The 20,079-nt window shown below is 46.2% G+C and overlaps 1 protein-coding gene across 4 annotated transcripts in view; it reads left to right on the top strand.

Annotated features, from left to right (window-relative positions):
- LOC144728346 (rho guanine nucleotide exchange factor 5-like) overlaps window positions 1-20,079 on the top strand; it is a 55,804-nt gene that overhangs the window by 4,648 nt on the left and 31,077 nt on the right. The window contains exons 1-6 of one of the 4 annotated variants that reach the window (XM_078607717.1): window positions 12,311-12,392; window positions 13,768-13,990; window positions 14,339-14,707; window positions 16,425-16,538; window positions 18,190-18,315; window positions 19,724-19,846. In XM_078607717.1, the coding sequence (XP_078463843.1) occupies window positions 12,366-12,392; window positions 13,768-13,990; window positions 14,339-14,707; window positions 16,425-16,538; window positions 18,190-18,315; window positions 19,724-19,846 (982 nt within the window). In that variant the 5' untranslated portion in view covers window positions 12,311-12,365. Of the gene's footprint in view, window positions 1-12,310; window positions 12,393-13,767; window positions 13,991-14,338; window positions 14,708-16,424; window positions 16,539-18,186; window positions 18,316-19,723; window positions 19,847-20,079 lie in introns of those variants that run through there. The other 3 variants (XM_078607716.1, XM_078607719.1, XM_078607718.1) reach the window with 3 other exon arrangements.

Genomic DNA, 20,079 nt, shown 5'->3' with positions numbered 1-20,079 from the left:
TCAGCACAATACAAACACAACACTAGAGTACGTAGTACGAGGTATCTGTAACAATGCTATCACTTTTGCATATATTCCTAGCATTGTACGAACAGGTTTCTAAATTGTCGTGATAAAATAAGGCGATTTGTATTTCTAGCCAGTAGAGATAATTTACGAAACGGCGTTCTGCAATCATCCGACTGAGATTACTGTCGTATCGTTTGTGGGCAACGCAAAATATTAAATTTCACAAAAACTGGACAAACGAGCCTGAAAGTTTTTGCCTTGGAATAAATTACAGTTTTACATTTATGAAAAAAAAACCCCAAGATTCTTTGATTGACAGTTTAACTGTGGGGATCTTGTGAAGAGTCTGCCCATCATCACAACGGTGGCTACGGCTGTGACAGGTAAAGCATTTGTCCATTACAATGTAGAATGCGGTTTATCTTGCTCGGCGTTGGGCAGTCAGGGGTGGCACAGTGGTAACACTTAATTCTAGATTTGAAGCTTTCATAACTGCAAGGATTCATATTCTTAGGTTTTTTCCGGTAAAGTCACGTGGGTAAAAAAATGTAAATTTAAATTAATAAAAGTAAAATAAAAATAAAATAAAAATCACAACCCACCCTCAACCAGTATATATACAAGGACGGTTTTCTTGGAATTGCTCTTACTTTATACAGCAATCGTGCTGTGACGGTTCCACCTGAAGACGGAAGCTTGTGTTGCCTCCGAAACTTCGTGATTTTTATTTTATTTTTTATTTGACTTTTATTAATTTTAATTTAAAATTTTTACCTACGTGACTTTACCGAAAAAACCTAAGAATATGAATACAGTGGTAACACTTGCGCCTCGTAGCAATTGTGTAAGTTCAATACCGATCTGGGGTGTTTCTTGTGTTTCAAGTAAATATAATTTTTCTTTAAACACGTGGCACCTTTTTGTATGTTTCCCCTTCTATATGGGTTTCTTCCATGATGTAAATAAAATATTACGTAAATGATATTGGTCAAACATCCCCATGCAAAGGACAAAATGCCTGCAAATTAAAAAAATTGGGATTACAGGCAGCAACATTGCCCTTTGCTGTGAAAACCTGGCAGAACCCTCCTGAAAAAGTATTGAGACATGGGGTGGGGCTTTGCTGGGTAAACAAAGCTTCGTAATGATAAGAATAAATACGTATTTTTGTAGCATCACTGAGAGAAATGGAAGATCTCAACCTTTCGGTGAACTCGTTTTATTGGGGAAATATTATTTTTGTAATGAGGGGGGCCCGATTTATGTAGTTTTCAGAATTTTTTGTGGAATTCCAACATCGGCTATAAATTCTGCAAAAGTGATTCCACCGTGACTGACTGCATCAGTCATGTTTGACCATACTTTACCACACTAGTCATTTGCAGGTTTGTGCAGATGGGGTGCCTACCCAGTAAACAAACATACAAAGCTAGGCCATGGTTGGTATATTGGTCCAACAATTCCATGTGCTGTCTTGACATATCATCCAGACGGTCATGTTTGGGTGATGTTTGCCTAGATAAAGCCGCGTTCAAGTTTTAGCCAGTTTGCCTAGCACCGCTATTTTCCATGTGTGGTTTGGCACGAGTGTTAACATCGCTAAAGGCGATCAATAAACATCTGAGTTGTTGTATGTATGTACTGTATTTTGTAGCCAACCATATTAATCGGAGATGACGGGAAAGGAGAACAAATTCAACACAAAAAAACAGTTCTAAAGAAAAAAGTTTTCAATCTAGATTATTCAAAAGTGGGTTCCTCATTTTGGTAGGAAGAGCATTCCAGACGGCCGCAGAAGTGCATCTGAAAGCGTGCGATGCAGTGACCGTCTTTGTTCGATGTGCAATATTCCTTAAGGACCATGCACCTGTTCTCTGTAATACAGAATGTTTGTTTGTCTGTGCTCACACAGCACAGATTTATCTTGTAAAATAGGGCCCACATCTGGCATCCTTCTAACTCCGATTAGCACGGTTGGCTAGGTATGGTGCTAAAGAAGGTCTACTAACATACAAATATAATAAAATGGAAACGCCCGTGTGTGTGCCTGTGTCCACGTATCCGGAGCGGTAGTGTCGTGGTTAGCGTGCTGCGCTACGAATCCAGCGACGCGAGTTCGATTCACGCTCACGGTTAAGATTGGTGACGAACATCTGAACCAGTCATGAGCCCCCCCCCCCCCTGGGACAAATGGCGGCTCTTGTTGTTGGGAGCTTGTGTCGACCAATCCGAGGTCGTGTTGGTATAGCTGCACCTGCTGTGATGTGGCAGAATTTAGTTTATTGACGCTACATCTGGACTTTGTTAGTCACGTTTAATAGTCAGCCATTCATGTCCGTTTACATCTACAGCACCGTCATATTTGTGCTGACTGGCCAAGTTCAAATGCAGCCTGCTGAGTTATTTGCTTGGGAAGTTGCATTTTATTATTGCCTTACCTTTTTACAGGTGTCTTTTATGGTTGAAACATAACCAAGCCCTGACTAGGTTGATGATCTCATATTTTCATCTTTCAATCGTAGAAGTGATGATTCATTGTAACAGAATGTGATTTTCTTAATCTGTTATAACACTTCTTACCCAGTGTCTGTTGATAATAAACCTTTGCTGAGACATACATACACACCCCACGTGTAGTGCTTCGGGAATGTGTACGTGTGTTAGCCGACAACCAAATCGCCCGGAATTTGCCCCGTTCTCAACCGATCTCATAAACAAAGCAGGGTTGGGCCGAGGTAGTGTTTGCTTGTATAAAGTTCAAGTTTACTTTGTTTAATCAGCTGAGAACTCATGAGCTCAGGAGAGGCTCGTTTATAAGAGTGACCTGAGGAATAAGTCTGCCAGCAGGGGGCAATTGAGTTGTTGCTTTGGAGACCCGGGACATCGTTGATCGATGTCATTCATCGTGAATTCTCACTTAAAACGAAACTAAAAATTACTCATTTTATTTTACCAGGTAAGGCCCACTGAGCAATGTAGCACTTTTTCAGAAGCGAACTGGCCACAAATGATAACCACAACGAAGTGGCTTATCGTGTGGAAATTTACAGTACCCAAATACTCTAAACGCGTGTTTTTTTATTAATATGGAGGGAAAACCCGGAGGACCCAGAAAAAAATCCACGCAAACACAGGGAGAACGTGCAAGCTCCAAATATACAGCAGGCGTCAGGGTCGGGATCGTACCTATGACCTCCTGTATACCAGGCGAGGGAGTACACATCTCACCATCGTGGGCCTTGTGGAGGCTGTCACCTTCCCCTCCAGTGGGGAGCATTGATTGTGATACATAATCCCATTTGAGTCATTGTGATTATAATGGGATTACAATCGGGATTACGAATCAGGATTACATGGGCACAGGTTTTGCAGCGTTTCGTGGTGTTCATCAGTTGGCAGTGCAGCAAAACACGTCGTTCTATCGTACTTCCATGCTTCCACGTCTGTGCTCCCCGTCTTCACCAACCCAAGTTGAGCAGTGTGTGGAGTAGTATGGTCAAATTGCCACCATGGCCACACGGCATGCGGATTCCCGCATCCGGCAGTGGATGGATAAAGGGCTGTGCATGTGCAACAACTCAAACTACGTACAGTTTGACAAACATAGGTTTGCAACCGAATTGCTGTATATTACTTTCACTATTTTGTCATTGAACATTATCTGGTGATGCTGTGTTGGCAGTGGTTGCACACTTAACAACAGAAAATCCAACACACTTGTCAAGAACACTGCCTTAAATTAATATATTTAGTCGGTGGCACTTATGACAAATGGCCCTTCTTTATAGCACATAAAAGCATGAAGAGCCATTGCCTGATTTGTATTAATCATATACATTTAAATTATGGTACTTGTGTGTATATATTTATAAGTTAGTCTTTTTAATCTAATCGAAAAAACTGTAATATTGAGAAAATTATTATTTAGTATGTGTTACCACCACCTCAAAATTGATGGTGTCACAGTCGATCCCACTTTAGCAATGCAATGATCACGTACTCCGCTTAATCAAGCCGTGTAACAACAACAACAATCTTTAGGGCCTTCTGGCACATGCTGCGTCCATTGCCGACTCCAGCCATGGCAAACACCGCGGCTTGCAGGGTTATCAGCCATTGCCTCGACCACTGTAGTAACTCACTCTTGGCCGATCCTGGCACTCTCATGCCAGGATCGGCCAAAAAAAAAGTGAAATATAAACTCCAAAACAATCTGTCACGCGCCATCTTGGGTATTGGCCAAGGTTGTACAAAACAATCCGCCGCGCCACAAATGACTACACTGGCTCCCTATCGGTGTACGGATTCAGTTTCACGACCCGCCGTTCTTTGTGATCGTGCTCCAAACCATGGCCTTCCACTTTACCTGGCCGTCCCCTGTAAATCAGAGCCCGAGGCCCCCCTGCCCCTACCCCAGGGCACTAGTGACCTCATCCCTCAACTCGCTCGCTGTCCCCTTGGGGACCCAAGACTGTCCTGGCAGATTGCCCTTTCTCTATGGCTGCTCCAATCGTTTTGTGGTCCTGGGTTCGATCCCAACCCTTCATGCCTGCATTTTTGGAATTTGCGTGTCTCTTTCCCCGTGGTCCGGTTTTTCCCTCCACATTTTAGAAACATGCGTTTAGAGTTATTTGGCTGCTATACATTTCCACGTGAAAAGCCACTTCGTTGAGCTATCATTTGTGGCTGGGTCGCTTCTGAAAAAAAGCTATATATAGCTTGGTGAGCCTAACCTGGCAAAATAAAAAAAGTTTAGTTTTAGTTTGGAATTGCTTCCACATATGCAACAAGCAGGAAGGAGCATCAAATCCGCCATCACTTTGAAGCGACAGTTGCAGGCTCTTCATTCGTTTCATCGATCGCACGAGGAACCCTGAGCAGAGCTCTGCGCCTTCTGAATCACGACTGGAAATTGTCGCCTTAACTTTTCGTGAAAATTTGCACGTTATTAATAGTTTTACCATTTTACTTATTTGCTTTCTCGAAAGTCGTTCGCTTTCTAGCGTGTGACGTACTGGCAGCGCCCACGGTCATTCAACCCCCATTGGCCATTCAAAAAAAAATTATAAATGTTTGGCTTTTGCATAGCGTAACTCGTGCATTCAAAAACATACGATGGATAGAGATAACATTCAAATCGTTCAGAAAACGTGAGTGTGAGTTTGGGCATGAAATATCGACGGCCGAGCGTCGGGAATACATTTTTGAATCCACCGCTGGATGAGGGACTCCCCCAACACCGTGTGCATCATGGGGATTATTTAACCATACTTCATCATTGCTGGTCAGTGTGGATTGCGAAGGCGGGAAGCTTAAATGTTGGCGCATAGTACAGCACAACAATGGGAAAAAATGTAAATTAATAAAAGTAAAATAAAATAAAAAACATTTTTATTTTACTTTTATTAATTTTAATTTTTTACCTACGTGACTTTACCGAAAACACACAAGAATATGAATCATTGCAGTCACGAAAGCTTTAAATCTAGAACAACAATGGGATTTGCTGCCCTTCCCCCTGTTGCCAACCGCGTGACCACACAGCCCGGTTATGACGTGTCCGTGCACGCGGTGACCATTAATGGCTTTGAAAGAAGGGCCATTGCCTGAAACATCGGATTTGATGTATTTTTTTCATCATTAAGGCGATGTTATTGACGATTCCGTTGTGTTTGCGCATGCCGGAGGGCTCGGTTGCTTCTCAGAATCAATATTTAGGCTCAGAGTTGCTTGGCTTCCGAGGTCTGACTCGATCTGACGCGTGCTGGGCGATTTGGTCGTATGTACTTGAGCACATTACTCGTGTAACGCAAAAGCCATAGTTTATAGCTCATAACAGGAATTGGCCCAACACTCCCAATGAAAAGGTCCCCTCCTGAAAAAAGTGCCAGGTTTCGCTTTGAATAAATGACATTCTACAAATTCACGCATGATGATGATCAAATGACAGTCTGCCTTCCAAATGTTTTCAGAGTGCATGATGGTGAGGGCAAGATGGTGGGTTTTCCCCTCATTATTTGCATCGATATTTATTCATTTTCGCTTGGAAATACAAATAATAGGGGGAGGGGGGGAAATCCACCGTCTCGCATTTGCAAACATTATGCGTGGTGATGCAAATAATAAGGGAAAATTCTGGGGTATTTTTGACTGCCTTCCCCAGCTGAAATTAAATTCCTCCTTTGATTGCGCTGTTGGCGCACACCTCCGATTTAGCACGGTTGGCTACGTACGGTGCGAAAGAAGTTCAACATGCATACGTTGCAGTTAGATATCGTATTCCCACAAATACACAGCACACCATTCGCGCAATATAATACAGTCCGGTCTCTTATAACGCGGTAGTTGCGTTCCTGAAGAACACCGCCTTGTGGTAAAATCGTGTTACGATAAATGACACTGGTCAACAAAAAAATATTTTTTTTTCTGGCCTGGACTTTTGCAGCTGTTTTAGACTAATTTCAGGGTGCTGATTCCAAATCTGATCTCAGATTTGCTCTATCACATCTCATTTTATGCTATCGACATACCCCATTTTCATTGATTTTACCTGAAATTAACTCTGTCACTTATGATTGCAAGTTGTTGCGAGTCAGTGACTGCTTTAGTGTTCAAATGCGGTGCTGTATTTTTAGGATAGTGCGTTTATAATATCATTGTATGTAGATATCCACATTTATTTAATATTTTTCTTCTGCAGTTTTTATTGAAAATGCAATATTTGATATCTCAAAAACCTGATGTGATAGACAAAAACTGATGCCAGATTTGGAATCAGCACCCCAAAATTACCTTAAAACCGTTGGAATACCTTATGCCAGAAAAAGTGTGTTGACCAGTGTAATATATGATATAGGGTAAAAGCGCAGTCCGCGATGCATATGCAGGCTGAACAAAGACTGAGGCATGTGGGTAGCATCGAGAAGCATCCAGCAGCATCCCACCTCGTTTGCTACTAGACCGAGGCAGCCGTACAACCGCTTATTCCTACACGCGCGACGTAGTTCCGTGCACTCAATATTCATCGCATTATGTCCAACTATCGTTATGAAAGCACGTGGTAGGAGAACCGACTGCACCAATGTCCGAATGTGTTTAACGAGTTGGCCAAAGATGGCGAACTCACAGGGACCCGTTGGCTCTCGCGTCCCAGCGCAAGAGGCAAGGGGGAGGGTTGCTCGGTGTGTTTTTATGAAGTCGGGTTGTCACGTGGGTCTTCGGCGCGGTGTCCGACGTTTCGGTCCACGTGACGAAAGTTTCTTCAGGAGCCGCTCTGTCGCCACAAGCCGAACGACAACACATTGGAGAGCCGCGTGGCACAACGGGACAAGAACTTGCACAGCAGTAGGAGTTGCTTCTCGGGTGTTGTGCCGACAGCAACTGTTAGCGATAGAATGTTTTTAAAAAATGTTGAGAATTTCTGTCGCATCCCCGACCCAGTGAAGTGGGGTTTATTCTTCGGTGGCTGCAGCACTGCCATGAACTAGTGTGGGTGTGTTTGCCTGGGGCTGCACAAGTGTTTGTGTATCTGTGGAGCGTGTGCGTGCACGCGTGTGTGGGTGTTTACATGCGCTCGTGGCCAAGACTGGTGACGATTATCTGAACCAGTCCTGGGCCTCCTCTAGGTCGACTCAGCCTCAAATGAGTATCTGGTGCAGTGTGTGAACATTGCCACTGGGGAGACAACGGCGGCCGGGCGTGGTGCTGGCCACCCACCCCCTCGTGTGCTATGTCGCCCTTCATAGGTGCTCACTACCAGCACTTGCCCCAACAGCCTGTGAAGGCTATATGGGGGGATCCTTGTCTTTGTCCTTGGTACATTTGTTTGTGCGTGCGCTTGTGAAACTCATTCTTCCAACATACAGGATGGCAATACTTTTTGTTTTTCATTGTGGAAAGGTCATGACCAGGTGAAGTGTTAGACGCTGAAATCTCACAATGGGGTATTGTCCACACTTGGAGTTGTGAGTTGTTCAATGGTTGCGATTTTTGGTTTGCAGGAACCTGCAACCGTACTCACAGTGCACTGTGCAGTCACTGTTTCATTCCACGCCTGTGGCCAGGTGGCTTCTAAAAAATAACTATACAGCGCTCAGTGGGCCTTACCTGGTAAAATGAAAATAGTTATACTCTTAGGTTTTTTCCGGTAAAGTCACGTAGGAAAAAAATAAGTAATAAAATAATATAATAATAAAAAATAGAAAACAAATAGAAAAAAATGTATTATTTATTTTTCGTCCAGTGATTTAATATTTTATTTCTAATATTTCTTTATTTTTTTAATGGTTATTTATTATTATTTATTTTCTACCTTGTGATTTATTATTTTTATATTTTAACTATTTTTCTATAATTTTTATTATTTATTTTTGTTATTTATTTTTCCTTCGTGATTTATTATTTTATTTCTATTATTTTTATATATATTATTTATTTTTTGCCTACGTGACTTTACCGAAAAAACCTAAGAGTATGAATCCTTGCAGTCACGAAAGCTTCAAATCTAGAATGAAAATAGTTAGTTTCATAGTGTCAATCATGCGCATGATTGACATCTCCCCCCTCCTTTTTACGATCGTGGAATGGTGCGGGAAGTGGGGAGGCTCGTGGTCAGTTTCGATGTCACTCCACACTGATTAGCCGTGGCTGGATAATATTGGTCGTGAAAGCCTCCGTGTTATACTGACTAACTGCAATGGGGAGAATACTTTTCCACAAAAACCTGGCTGTCACCTGATGATGCTGGTTGTCATTACTGGTGAAACGTCGTACTCTTAATTGTAAATATTTGTTGGTTCACTCTCCAACACACCGGGTGTGCTGAACTAGTAACGAATTGGCACTTTGTTCACGTGCCAAACCTTACTAATTGGCTGTGTCGGGTGGTGGTGGAGTTTCACGACACATTTATTTTCACGCGATCTAACCCAAAACAAAAACGTCTTATGGAGAACCTGATCTAGTATTTCTGCTCACCAACTTCATGGGAGTTACGGTCAAATAACCGCCCCCCACGAGTTGCATGACGAGGGGGGAGGCTGCCTTCGTCCTGTAGTAGACTGACAAAAAGGGGCCGTGCATCTTCACCGTGAACATTGACTGCAAGGAGGGTGGGAAAGTCGGCGCGATTGAGTAGGACACCATCGTGAGAATGGAAGTTGTCCAATGGGTAAGACTGTTAACAAGAGTAGCGGGCAAAGGAGAGAATACGATGCAATGGGTGGAGAGTGGGCCATACCTGGTAAAATAAAAATAGTTTAGTTTAGTGAGATGGATCGTTGAGTCGCAGAACCATGTAGGGTGTAGTCGACGTAGAGGCCTTCATCCAGCAGTAGATAGACCATGGCTCATTGATGTTTTCCGAAACGCTGCTAAGCTGTTTTGGAGCGGAGATTATCAGCATAAGGCACTACCACTGAAGTACAAGCTACACCTACACCTCATAATCCTGGATTATTGTACCCGATACTACAGGTCATTGAACTGAACCTACATCGGGAGCAAAAGACTGGCTTTCACCGCGAAAATTTAACCAAATGTTTTTGTTCTGGAATGAAAAAATTCCCACCCTCCACTCCCCCCTCCCTATAAAAATGATGCGGTTATCGGTTAAAAACTGATTAATAAATGAATATTGAGGGCCTCATCACGACCCTCACCAGGACAAGCGGATTGAGAAATGAACTAACGAAATATATATTGATGATGGCAGCTTTGTACGGTAAAAGCTGCGATCTCCCATGGGGCTCCAGGACGCACCTTTACCGTTGTCCCGCAATCACTCGGCAACGGTTTCATTTACACAGAGCCAGACGGGTCTACGCGGGTCTACACACAGGCAGCACAAGCGCTGGGGGTGAGAGGGTCACACCAACACTCCGCCACACACACAAACATACAAAGACAAAGATCCCCCGTATATCCTTAAACAGACGTGCCAGTTTCTCTTTTGCCACTGCATCTCCCTCTGTGCATCTCCCCTTGCATTTGCATCGCCCTGTGTCCATTGTATCTCCGTCTCACCACTTCTTCCAAGCTTGCAGCACACACAGAGAGACGCCGCGTGCTTGAAGCGATTCGAGCGCGCCTCGTTGCTCTGTGTTGCAATACACGCGGCATATTTGCTAATCAATGGGGGAAAAAATAGCCAGAGAAAATGCCACTCCTGTGTAAACCTACGCTGGAATGTCGGCTGCACAGGTTGGGGGGGTCTTTATTTTGCAAAATAGAGGAAATTTAAACCGGTTAAAACCGGTTCCTGCAAACGGTTAATCTGAAGCAAACCATTAAAACAATTGTGAACCGATTGAACCGTAGCCGATTGAACCATAACGGTTATCTTTGGGTCCTTCGGTAAAGTCATGTAGATAGGTTCAAATTAATGAAAATAAAATAAATAAAAACTACGACGTTTCGATCACAACACAAGCGATCATCATCAGGAGGAAAAAAAGAGGGGGAAAGCTGCTGAGGCAGACTGTTTTAAAGGTTTAAAATGCGTGTTAATATTAACATAGCCACCTCCGTGCCCTTGCCGTGGAGGCCGCTCTCCGAAACTTACATTAACATGCTAATTTCTCACATTAACATCACTAGCCCCGCCCACTACGTTTATCACCTTTGGCCTACACCCATTCCTGCAGTCACGAAAGCTTTAAGTCAAGATTGAACCATAACCAGTTCAATCGGTTTTCTGTGCACCTTGACCACACCTCAAAAAACAATCGATTTGGTTCCCTGCTCATGGTTGACATCTCCCCCCTCTTGACGTCGTTTGGCAGCAAGCACGTGGTCACTTTATTGATGACGCCCCACCGCGACTTGCGTCGCCTCAAACTCACGCTTGCGTCGTCCTCTCTCGAACCCGTCGCCTCTCGGCCTTCGCTGCCTCCACTACCACCACCTACTACGACTGCCCTGTTAAATCCCTTCGATTGACGTCGTTTAGATATTCGTTGTCGCACCTATTACTGCATACCTGTCAACCCCTTACCAGTGCCTACCTTATTGAAGACTAATTCAGACTTCATTGGTCACCCCGTGCCCTTATAAATCTCAACGTTCATCCTACAAAGTCCAATCACAAGGGAGATACACAAACAAATAGACAAACTATTATTTTTTTGGTCGTATTGAAACGGCTGTACGCCGTATGGACATGCGAACTCCATGTTCCTGTACAAGAATACGGGGTAAACCGTATGGGTTGACAGGTATGGAGCTGTATTCCTACGAGCAGGTTTACATGAATGGGATTGGTGGTTTTCATGGAAAATTTAAAAACTCACGAGGGCAAAACAAGTCGAGAGGGGGATGCACCTTTTCCAAAATAATTTCTTGAATCGCTTTCTGGAATCTTCTCACTGAAATTAGATTTCGATTTTATTTATTTCAGCATGAAGAGCCCAATGAACTGCGAAGGCGCTCTATACCGTGAGTGTCCTGCGATGGTTCAGATGTTCTACAGTACCGATCGTAGTTGAGATCGCTGTTACATAGGTCGTGATACAAACGGTGAGTGTGGGCCCGTGCTTCGAATGTCACAGGAAAAGGAAATCAGGCGAAAACGGCAAAAAAACATTGTTTTCCGAACAAAAAATAAAGGAATGAGAAAAAATGACACTAACAGTTCAGTCGGTGATCAGGAGCCCTGCGTACGATCCGCACAGACGCGTAGTTCGTGCTTCTCTTACGATTATTTATTACAGCCACATCTATGAAGCAACTTGAGTTTGAAACACTGATACTCTCCCGTCCGCCAGTCTGCTGCGTGTAGTATTTCTATTGCTAAGGCAATTCTGTTGAATTTCTTGAGCACGTTTTGACGGCTCATTGTATGTATGTTGAACGGTAGCGCAGCGATTAGCAAGCGGCGCTACGAACCCGACGACCCGAGTTCACTTCCCGCACGCGGCCAACACCAGTGACGATTATCTGAACCGGTCTTGGGCCTCCTCTAGGTCCACTCAGCCTCAAATGAGTACCCAGCGCGGTGTGTAAACATTGCCGCGAGGGAGACAAAGGCGGCCGGGCGTGGTGCTGGCCACCCACCACCCACTCGTGTGCCACCGTGCCGGCCTTCATCGGTTCTTCGCTAACAGCACTTGCCCCAGTTTGTTAAGACGATACAGGGGGCAGTGGTGGAGGGGTCTGTGTATGTTGAACTTCTTTCGTAACCAACCAGAGTGGAGGGCGAAGGACAACAAACGAAAGAGAAGCAGCGGTTCGCTGCGATTGCTCTCCGCGTTTACGAGTCAGGAAAGAAATGGGCCTCCCCCCCGCCCCCCCTTCTCCCCGTGATGGGGTATTTAAGCCGTGCTGTGCTGCCATTCCGTTAAAACGACAGAGTTCTCTTCATGTTTCAACTTGGACGGCCACACACGGTAAGTAAAGTTTTTTTTTATAAAGGGATATTACACAAGTTATGCTTGGACACCCACGAATGAATTCTCATAGAGGAAATGCATTTTGTTTGACACCGTTGCCAGCACGGTCAGAGTAAATTTCACAAATGTAATGTTGAGTTTGCAATCGTGAATGGAAAATGTTTGAGGGAGCTTCGTAAGCAATCACTGACCTGGCATGGCAGTTTCTCCAACTGAATTGCATCATTATCTATCCTGCCGATTTAAAAATAACACATTTAAGCATGGCTATTTAGCTTTTTTAAACCAAATGGCTTGTGGTCCATATTTTTTTTATTTGTTGGGTGTTAATACTGCATGCATGTTTATTTGATGTAGATTTCCCTCGGGTGTTAAGTGCGCTGTATGAATAAAGACCGAGTGAAATGTCATTCCATGTGACGCCTCCAGCAGTGGGTTGATCATGGCGAATTATGACATTTTATTGTAACACTGTAGGAATGCAATTTGACTCTTTGTAAGTTGTACGTAATGTACACTTTTTTTTTACTTCACAATACCGTATGCGTCCATTTATACCGGGGTGCCTGTTCTTCATCATCGACTCAACATGTTTAAGTCAGCTTCTTTTCTCTCTGCGTTAAGTCGACGGTATCCTGTCTACAACGTGTCCTTTAAAATGCGACGTAAATTAACAATCGTTGCATTTGGTAGTCGTGCCGATCTTACGGGGGACGAAGGCTATCATGAAGGTGCTATGTGTACGATTTGTAAGATTTACAGAACGTTTCTGGCTTGAGTCTCCTGCACAACTGGCCAAACTGTGATGAACCGCAGACTGTGAACTTCTTTCTCACCATACATAGCCAATCGTGCTTATTGGAGGTGTAGGGGAAGGACAAAAAACAAAACTCACATTTTTAATGCACTTAATTCTACAACATCAATCAGAAGTTGGGCATGCAGTTACACTCTCTCCAAGGCAATTTTAAACTAAACCATATCTTATTTTACCATTTGAGGCCTAGTGAGCTAGTTGTGGCTCTTTTTCAGAAGTGACCTGGCCACAAACGATAGATCAACGAAGTGGCTTATCACGTGGAAACTTATAGCAATCGAATACATGTTTTTAAATGTGGAGGGGAAAAAGCAGAGGACCCAGAGAAAAATCCACGCGACCACATGAAGAACATGCAAAGTCCAAATATACAGCAGACGGTGGGGTGGGGATGAAACTCACGACCTCCTGTGTGCCAGGCGAGGTAGTTAACATCGCGGCGCTCCACTTCACAGAGACGACTTGAAATACAAAATGATGATACTGCTGCTGCTGATGACTACTTCAAATGTAAGTGATTTGCACTTATTGCTGTCGCTATTGTTGTTGTTTTAGGAGTTCTCCGGGATGAGCGGAAACACCCTGGAGTCCAACAACATGGCTGTGAGGAAGCTGAGGGCTCGCTTCGAGGCGATGAACAGCATCGAGAATAATTTCCCGGGAAGAAATGAACAGCAACAACAACAACAACAGCAGCAGCAACAACCGGTGCCCATCCCCGCTCGGAGGAAACCAAGCATCAAACCCAAACCCAATATGAGTCAAATCCGCAGGAATAGTAAGACCCGATTCTCTTCCTCTTCTTAATTTTCCTCGTCACTCAATTGATGCTTTCCTTAAAATACATTAGGAAAAAAAATTATGCTAACAAGGAATTGGCCGAATATCTTAATGGGGGATTCCTCCTAAAATAAATAATTATCTAAACTCAATGATACTTTTTTGGGACAAATTATTTAAATTTTTGTAAGATGGAATTTCCATAACATCTCATTGCAGCTCCCTCGTGCAATTATCTTCAGACTAAGCCAGCTTTTTTTCCTCAAAAAATAATGGCTTATCATAAACAAATCGATGTTCGTGTGTGTGTGTGGTGTGTCTTTGGTACGGACCATTTAAAACTCAGGACAAGGCCAGATCCGGCGCAAGTCTCAGATCAACCCGTCGGAACTGGAGCAGAGCACGCGGACAGAGCCCGCCGCGCAAGACGTGGCAGACGCCCCCGTCGACTCGCCGCGAGCTCACCAGCACCTCCACGCCGATCTCCACCCTCGGGCGCTTTCCCCGTTACCGCCGCTGCCGCCGCCGCCAGCCGGCAGGAGGGACGGAGCCCCGTCCAACGGCAACGCGGCCCAGGGTCGTGACCTCGAGACGGCGGGACGGGGGCAGACGTACGAAGAGCCGGAGGAGGCGTCCGAGGGTGCCGACGGAGAGGAGAGCGACGACTACGAAGACGTTCCAACCGCCACGCCCGACGATGACCGCGACAGCGAGGGTGCGTTCTGTCACGTCTGGGACCGTCTGTCAATCAAGTCGGTTGGATAAGTGAAACCGAGTCGAATCGGTTGCTTGAACTCAATGAATGGACTGAAAATTGCGACCTTACTAATTAGACGGTGGCGGGTTTAATTTATATTTACACGCCGCAGCTGTGCGTGTGTGTAGCTAGCGCCACAGCTGTGCGTGTGTGTGTAGCTAGCCCCGCAGCTGTGCGTGTGTGTTGCTTGTGCCGCAGCTCTGCGTATATAGCTAGCCACCGCAGCTCTGCGTGTGTGTGTAGCTAGCACCGCAGCTGTGCGTGTGTGTAGCTAGCACCGCAGCTGTGCGTGTGTGTGTGTAGCTAGCCCCGCAGCTGTGCGTGTGTGTGTGTAGCTAGCACCGCAGCTCTGCGTGTGTGTGTAGCTAGCACCGCAGCTCTGCGTGTGTGTGTAGCTAGCACCGCAGCTGTGCGTGTGTGTGTAGCTAGCACCGCAGCTCTGCGTGTGTGTGTAGCTAGCACCGCAGCTCTGCGTGTGTGTGTAGCTAGCACCGCAGCTGTGCGTGTGTGTGTAGCTAGCACCGCAGCTGTGCGTGTGTGTGTAGCTAGCACCGCAGCTGTGCGTGTGTGTGTAGCTAGCACCGCAGCTCTGCGTGTGTGTAGCTAGCACCGCAGCTGTGTGTGTAGCTAGCATCGCAGCTGTGCGTGTGTGTGTAGCTAGCACCGCAGCTGTGCGTGTGTGTGTAGCTAGCACCGCAGCTGTGCGTGTGTGTGTAGCTAGCACCGCAGCTGTGCGTGTGTGTGTAGCTAGCACCGCAGCTGTGCGTGTGTGTGTAGCTAGCACCGCAGCTGTGCGTGTGTGTGTAGCTAGCACCGCAGCTCTGCGTGTGTGTGTAGCTAGCACCGCAGCTCTGCGTGTGTGTGTAGCTAGCACCGCAGCTGTGCGTGTGTGTGTAGCTAGCACCGCAGCTGTGCGTGTGTGTGTAGCTAGCACCGCAGCTGTGCGTGTGTGTGTAGCTAGCACCGCAGCTCTGCGTGTGTGTAGCTAGCACCGCAGCTGTGTGTGTAGCTAGCATCGCAGCTGTGCGTGTGTGTGTAGCTAGCACCGCAGCTGTGCGTGTGTGTGTAGCTAGCACCGCAGCTGTGCGTGTGTGTGTAGCTAGCACCGCAGCTGTGCGTGTGTGTGTAGCTAGCACCGCAGCTGTGCGTGTGTGTGTAGCTAGCACCGCAGCTGTGCGTGTGTGTGTAGCTAGCACCGCAGCTGTGCGTGTGTGTGTAGCTAGCACCGCAGCTCTGCGTGTGTGTGTAGCTAGCACCGCAGCTGTGCGTGTGTGTGTAGCTAGCCCCGCAGCTGTGCGTGTGTGGATTGCGCCGCAGCTCTGCGTGTATGTAGCTAGCACCGCAGCTGTGCGTGTGTGTGTGTGTAGCTAGCACCGCAACTGTGCGTGTATAGCTAGCACCGCAGCTGTGCGTGTGTGTGTGTGTGTAGCTAGCACCGCAACTGTGCGTGTATATCTAGCACCACAGCTGTGTGTGTGTGTGTGTAGCTAGCACCGCAGCTGTGTGTGTGTGTATAGCTAGCACCGCAGCTGTGTCTGTGTGTATAGCTAGCACCACAGCTGTGTGTGTGTGTGTAGCTAACGTCACAGCTGTGCGTGCGTGTGTAGCTAGCACCGCAGCTTTGCGTGTGTGGATTGCGCCGCAGCTCTGTGTGTGCGTTTGTATTTCCCTACAGAGCTTGAGCTTGCCAGTGACTACAGCGAGGATGATCAGCACAACCCACCAGAGTTTCCTACGCAGGAGGTTCATAGAATACTTGTCCGATGCCCTGCGTTGCCACCCAAAAAAGGTGGGTTGTCTGGCCTACTGACCAATAACCACTACCACCACACGAAACATCGTGACCCTGAGCAGTCCTCCGACATAATCTCTGCTCTCTGTGCTATTGAACGCTGCTTGGTCTGTTCCGTAGTTTTAAGCTAGTTGCGGAAATTACACATTTATATGGCACCTGGGCCGCTCCTTCCTGTGAGGCCCTGTGCAGTTGCAGTGCCTGCACACTACCGTAGTCATCCCACAAAGACAAACGGTTCTTGTTTCATCCCCGTTGTCGGGATGGTGGTCTCAGTGGAACATTGGTTTTAGAGAGGGTACTTGCCAAATTCAGCATCACCTGTCTGGATATATGCATGTACCCGTCTTCTGATTACATGTGCGTGTTCAGTTCGTAGCCTCGTTTCACTTTGTTGACTTTAGCGTCATACTCGATAGTAAATAAGTTTCCTTGTTAACTTATGGAGGGATTGTACATTTATACGTGTTTATCACAAGACCTAAAGTCACGTGGAACTTTAAGCTCGCACTGGAGTGAGACCTGTCAGCCTTCAAGAATGTCGTGTAAATGTATTGTCTTGAGTGGTGAATGTTTGGCAGCTTAACAAAACCGTGACTTGCAATGTCCCGTGAAGATTTACAGCAGCTACGGTGACAAGAGGACTGTCCTGGTAAAACCAGGACACATGGCAACCATTAGTTGGTGTATGCAAATGTGCATGTGATACTGTGTGTGTGCTCGCTAACAGCACTTGCCCCTACAGTCTGTTAAGGCTATACGGGGGATCTTTATCTTTGTGTGGAGCGGTTGTGTGTGTGGAGCGGTAGTGGGAGCGATAGTGTAGCGGTTAGCGCGCTGCACTATGAACCCAGCGCCCCGGGTTCGATTCCCGCTCACGGCCAACACCACCAGTGACGATTATCTGAACCGGTCCTGGGCCTCCCCTAGGTCGACTCGGCCTCAAATGAGTACCTGGTGCAGTGTGTAAATATCGCCACTGGGGAGACAAAGGCGGTCGAGCGTGGTGCTGACCATTCCGGCCTTCATAGGTGCTCGCTAACAGCACTTGCTCCTTCACTCTGCTAAGGCTATACGGGGGATCTTTGTCTTTTGTGTGTGTGGAGCGGTAGTGTAGCGGTCAGCGCGCTGTGCTACGAACCCGGCGACCCGATTTCAATTCCCGCTCACGGCCATCACCAGTGACGATTATCTGAACTGTTCCTGGGCCTCTCCTAAGTAGACTGCCTCAAATGAGTACCTGGCGCGGTGTGTAAACATCGCCACCAGGGAGATAAAGGCGGTCGGGCGTGGTGTTGGCCACTCGCACCCTCCTGTACCATGCTGGCCTTCATAGGTGCTCGCTAACAGCACTTGCCCCAACGGTCTGTCAAGGATAGAAAGGGAGATATTTGTTTTTATACCATCCCAAGGTCGCCTTGGTATCGCTGAGCCTGCAGTAATGTAGTAAAAACACGTTTTATTGACCCTTGCCAATCTTTGTTCACGCTTATTATGCTAGTCGGCTATACTCGATTTAAGGAATGTATTGGGAAATCGTGGACAGATGGCAACCCTCCGAGCAGGATGTGTTGATTTTTGACAGCCAATGTTACCGTGAGTCAAATCAAGTCTGCCTCACTCTTCTTTTGTGCCCTGACGTCAGCAGGAGCAAAGCTGCCCGTGCCTAGTTCTGCCAAGGGAGGCGATGAGCCCTCGTTGAAGATCCCGCCAGGCGACGCGAGGAGGCTTTCCTTGCCAGGCCTTCAATTCACACAGGAAATGGGCCAATCTGGTGGGGGCCCTCGCATCGTCCAACACATTCGGTGTCAACGCTTGCATCCGAGTTCTTAAATTGTTTCAGTTTTCTTCATTTGCGCATTGCAGAGTCGCGGGATACAATTGAATGAATGACGCGATATAAAATGAAATTATGATTTGCCTTTCGCACAAATGTGCACGTGCAATTTGTGGAACGGGAAACGTTTAGACGACACGCCTGTGAAATTTCGATTTAAAGCTTTCGTGACTGCAGGGATTCATCTTCTTGGTTCTTTCGGTAAAGTCACGTAGAAGGGAAATAATAAAATAATAAAAATAAAACATAATAAAATAATTCTCACGACGTTTCGGCCACAACGCAAGCAGCCGTCCTCAGGTGAAGAACAGGTCTTCCCGACAGACCTGTTCTTCACGACAGACCTGGTCTTCACCTGAGGACGGCTGCTTGCGTTGTGGCCGAAACGTCGTGAGAATTATTTAATGTTTTATTTTTATTATTTTATTATTTACCTTCTACGTGACTTTACCGAAAGAACCAAGAAGACACGCCTGTGTTTTTGTCGACTGGAAGTACGTTCAGCTCCTACCAGCTAAACTGTAAGGCGGACTTTTGCCGGGATTGGGTGTGTAAGAGAACAAAACAATCTGCGAGATCCAGCGGTGAACGGGACAACCCACACACTGCAACTTGCAGACGTCTTGGAACGGAAAACGGTGAAAGTCCCAGGAAGACATTTGGATTCGCAGGACTGCTGCGTCAAAAAGAGACGATGATCTCCTGAAACTCTTTTTTGTTATTTCACCACTCCCCACATTTTTAGCACTCGCATTCACACGAGCTGCGAGACGCCGAGACACTTTCCTGTTCATGGGAAATATTTGCATTTGGCCATACCATCAAGCCAAGCACCCACAATGAAATACCAATGCCCTTGTAGCCTTACCCATAGCACGTGTGTGTGGTGGGACCAAACTTACTATTTAATTAAACTATTTTTATTTTACCAGTTAGGGCCCACTGAGCTATTCAGCTCTTTTTCAGAAGTGACCTGGCTATCACAAATGATAGCTGAACGGAAGTGACTTATCACATGGAAATTTATAGCATCCAAATACTCGAAATGCATGTTTATAAATGTGGAGAGAATAACCAGAGGACCCGGAGACAAATCCACGCGACCAAGGGGAGAACACGCAGTCTCCAAATATACAGGCGTCAGGGTCGGGATCGAACCCACGACCGTCTGTATACCAGGCGAGGTAATTAACATCTCGTCATCCGTGGCGAGATGTTATTGGGAAGGACCAGGTGTCAGATTGGCAATTCTATTTTTAGAATGTGTTTAATTTTGAAATCCAATGTTATCGATAGTTATTTGAAGCCTGTCGCGCACTCTGCTGTGGTGTCCACATGTCGGCAGGAACCAAGCCGCCCGTGCCCACGCCTGCCAAGAGCGAGGAGCCCTCCTTGCAGATCCCACCGAGTGACAGCAGGAGGTTTTCCCTACCGGGCCTGCAGGTTTCGGATCGAAAAAGCCAGTCTGGTAGGCCCTCGCGTCATTTTTAACGGGTCGTGGTCAATGGAAGAGCGATCGGGTGTGCAGGCTCTGCAACTGCAAGGGCCCAGCTGCCAGGCTATGAAGAGGAGGGTGAAGAAATTATGATGGTGCGGGAGGGCCCAATTAATGATTTGTTACCAGGCCAATTCCAACTGTGCTACGCATTGCGAACACTCCGTTAAATTTGAGAACTTTTAATTGTTTGCTTTTCCTTATTA

Source organism: Lampetra planeri, chromosome 28 (assembly GCF_965212315.1).
Source record: "Lampetra planeri chromosome 28, kcLamPlan1.2.h2, whole genome shotgun sequence".
Lineage (NCBI taxonomy): Eukaryota > Metazoa > Chordata > Hyperoartia > Petromyzontiformes > Petromyzontidae > Lampetra > Lampetra planeri.
Note: the sequence above shows the minus strand (reverse complement) of the source record. Positions and strands in the feature narration are given on the sequence as shown.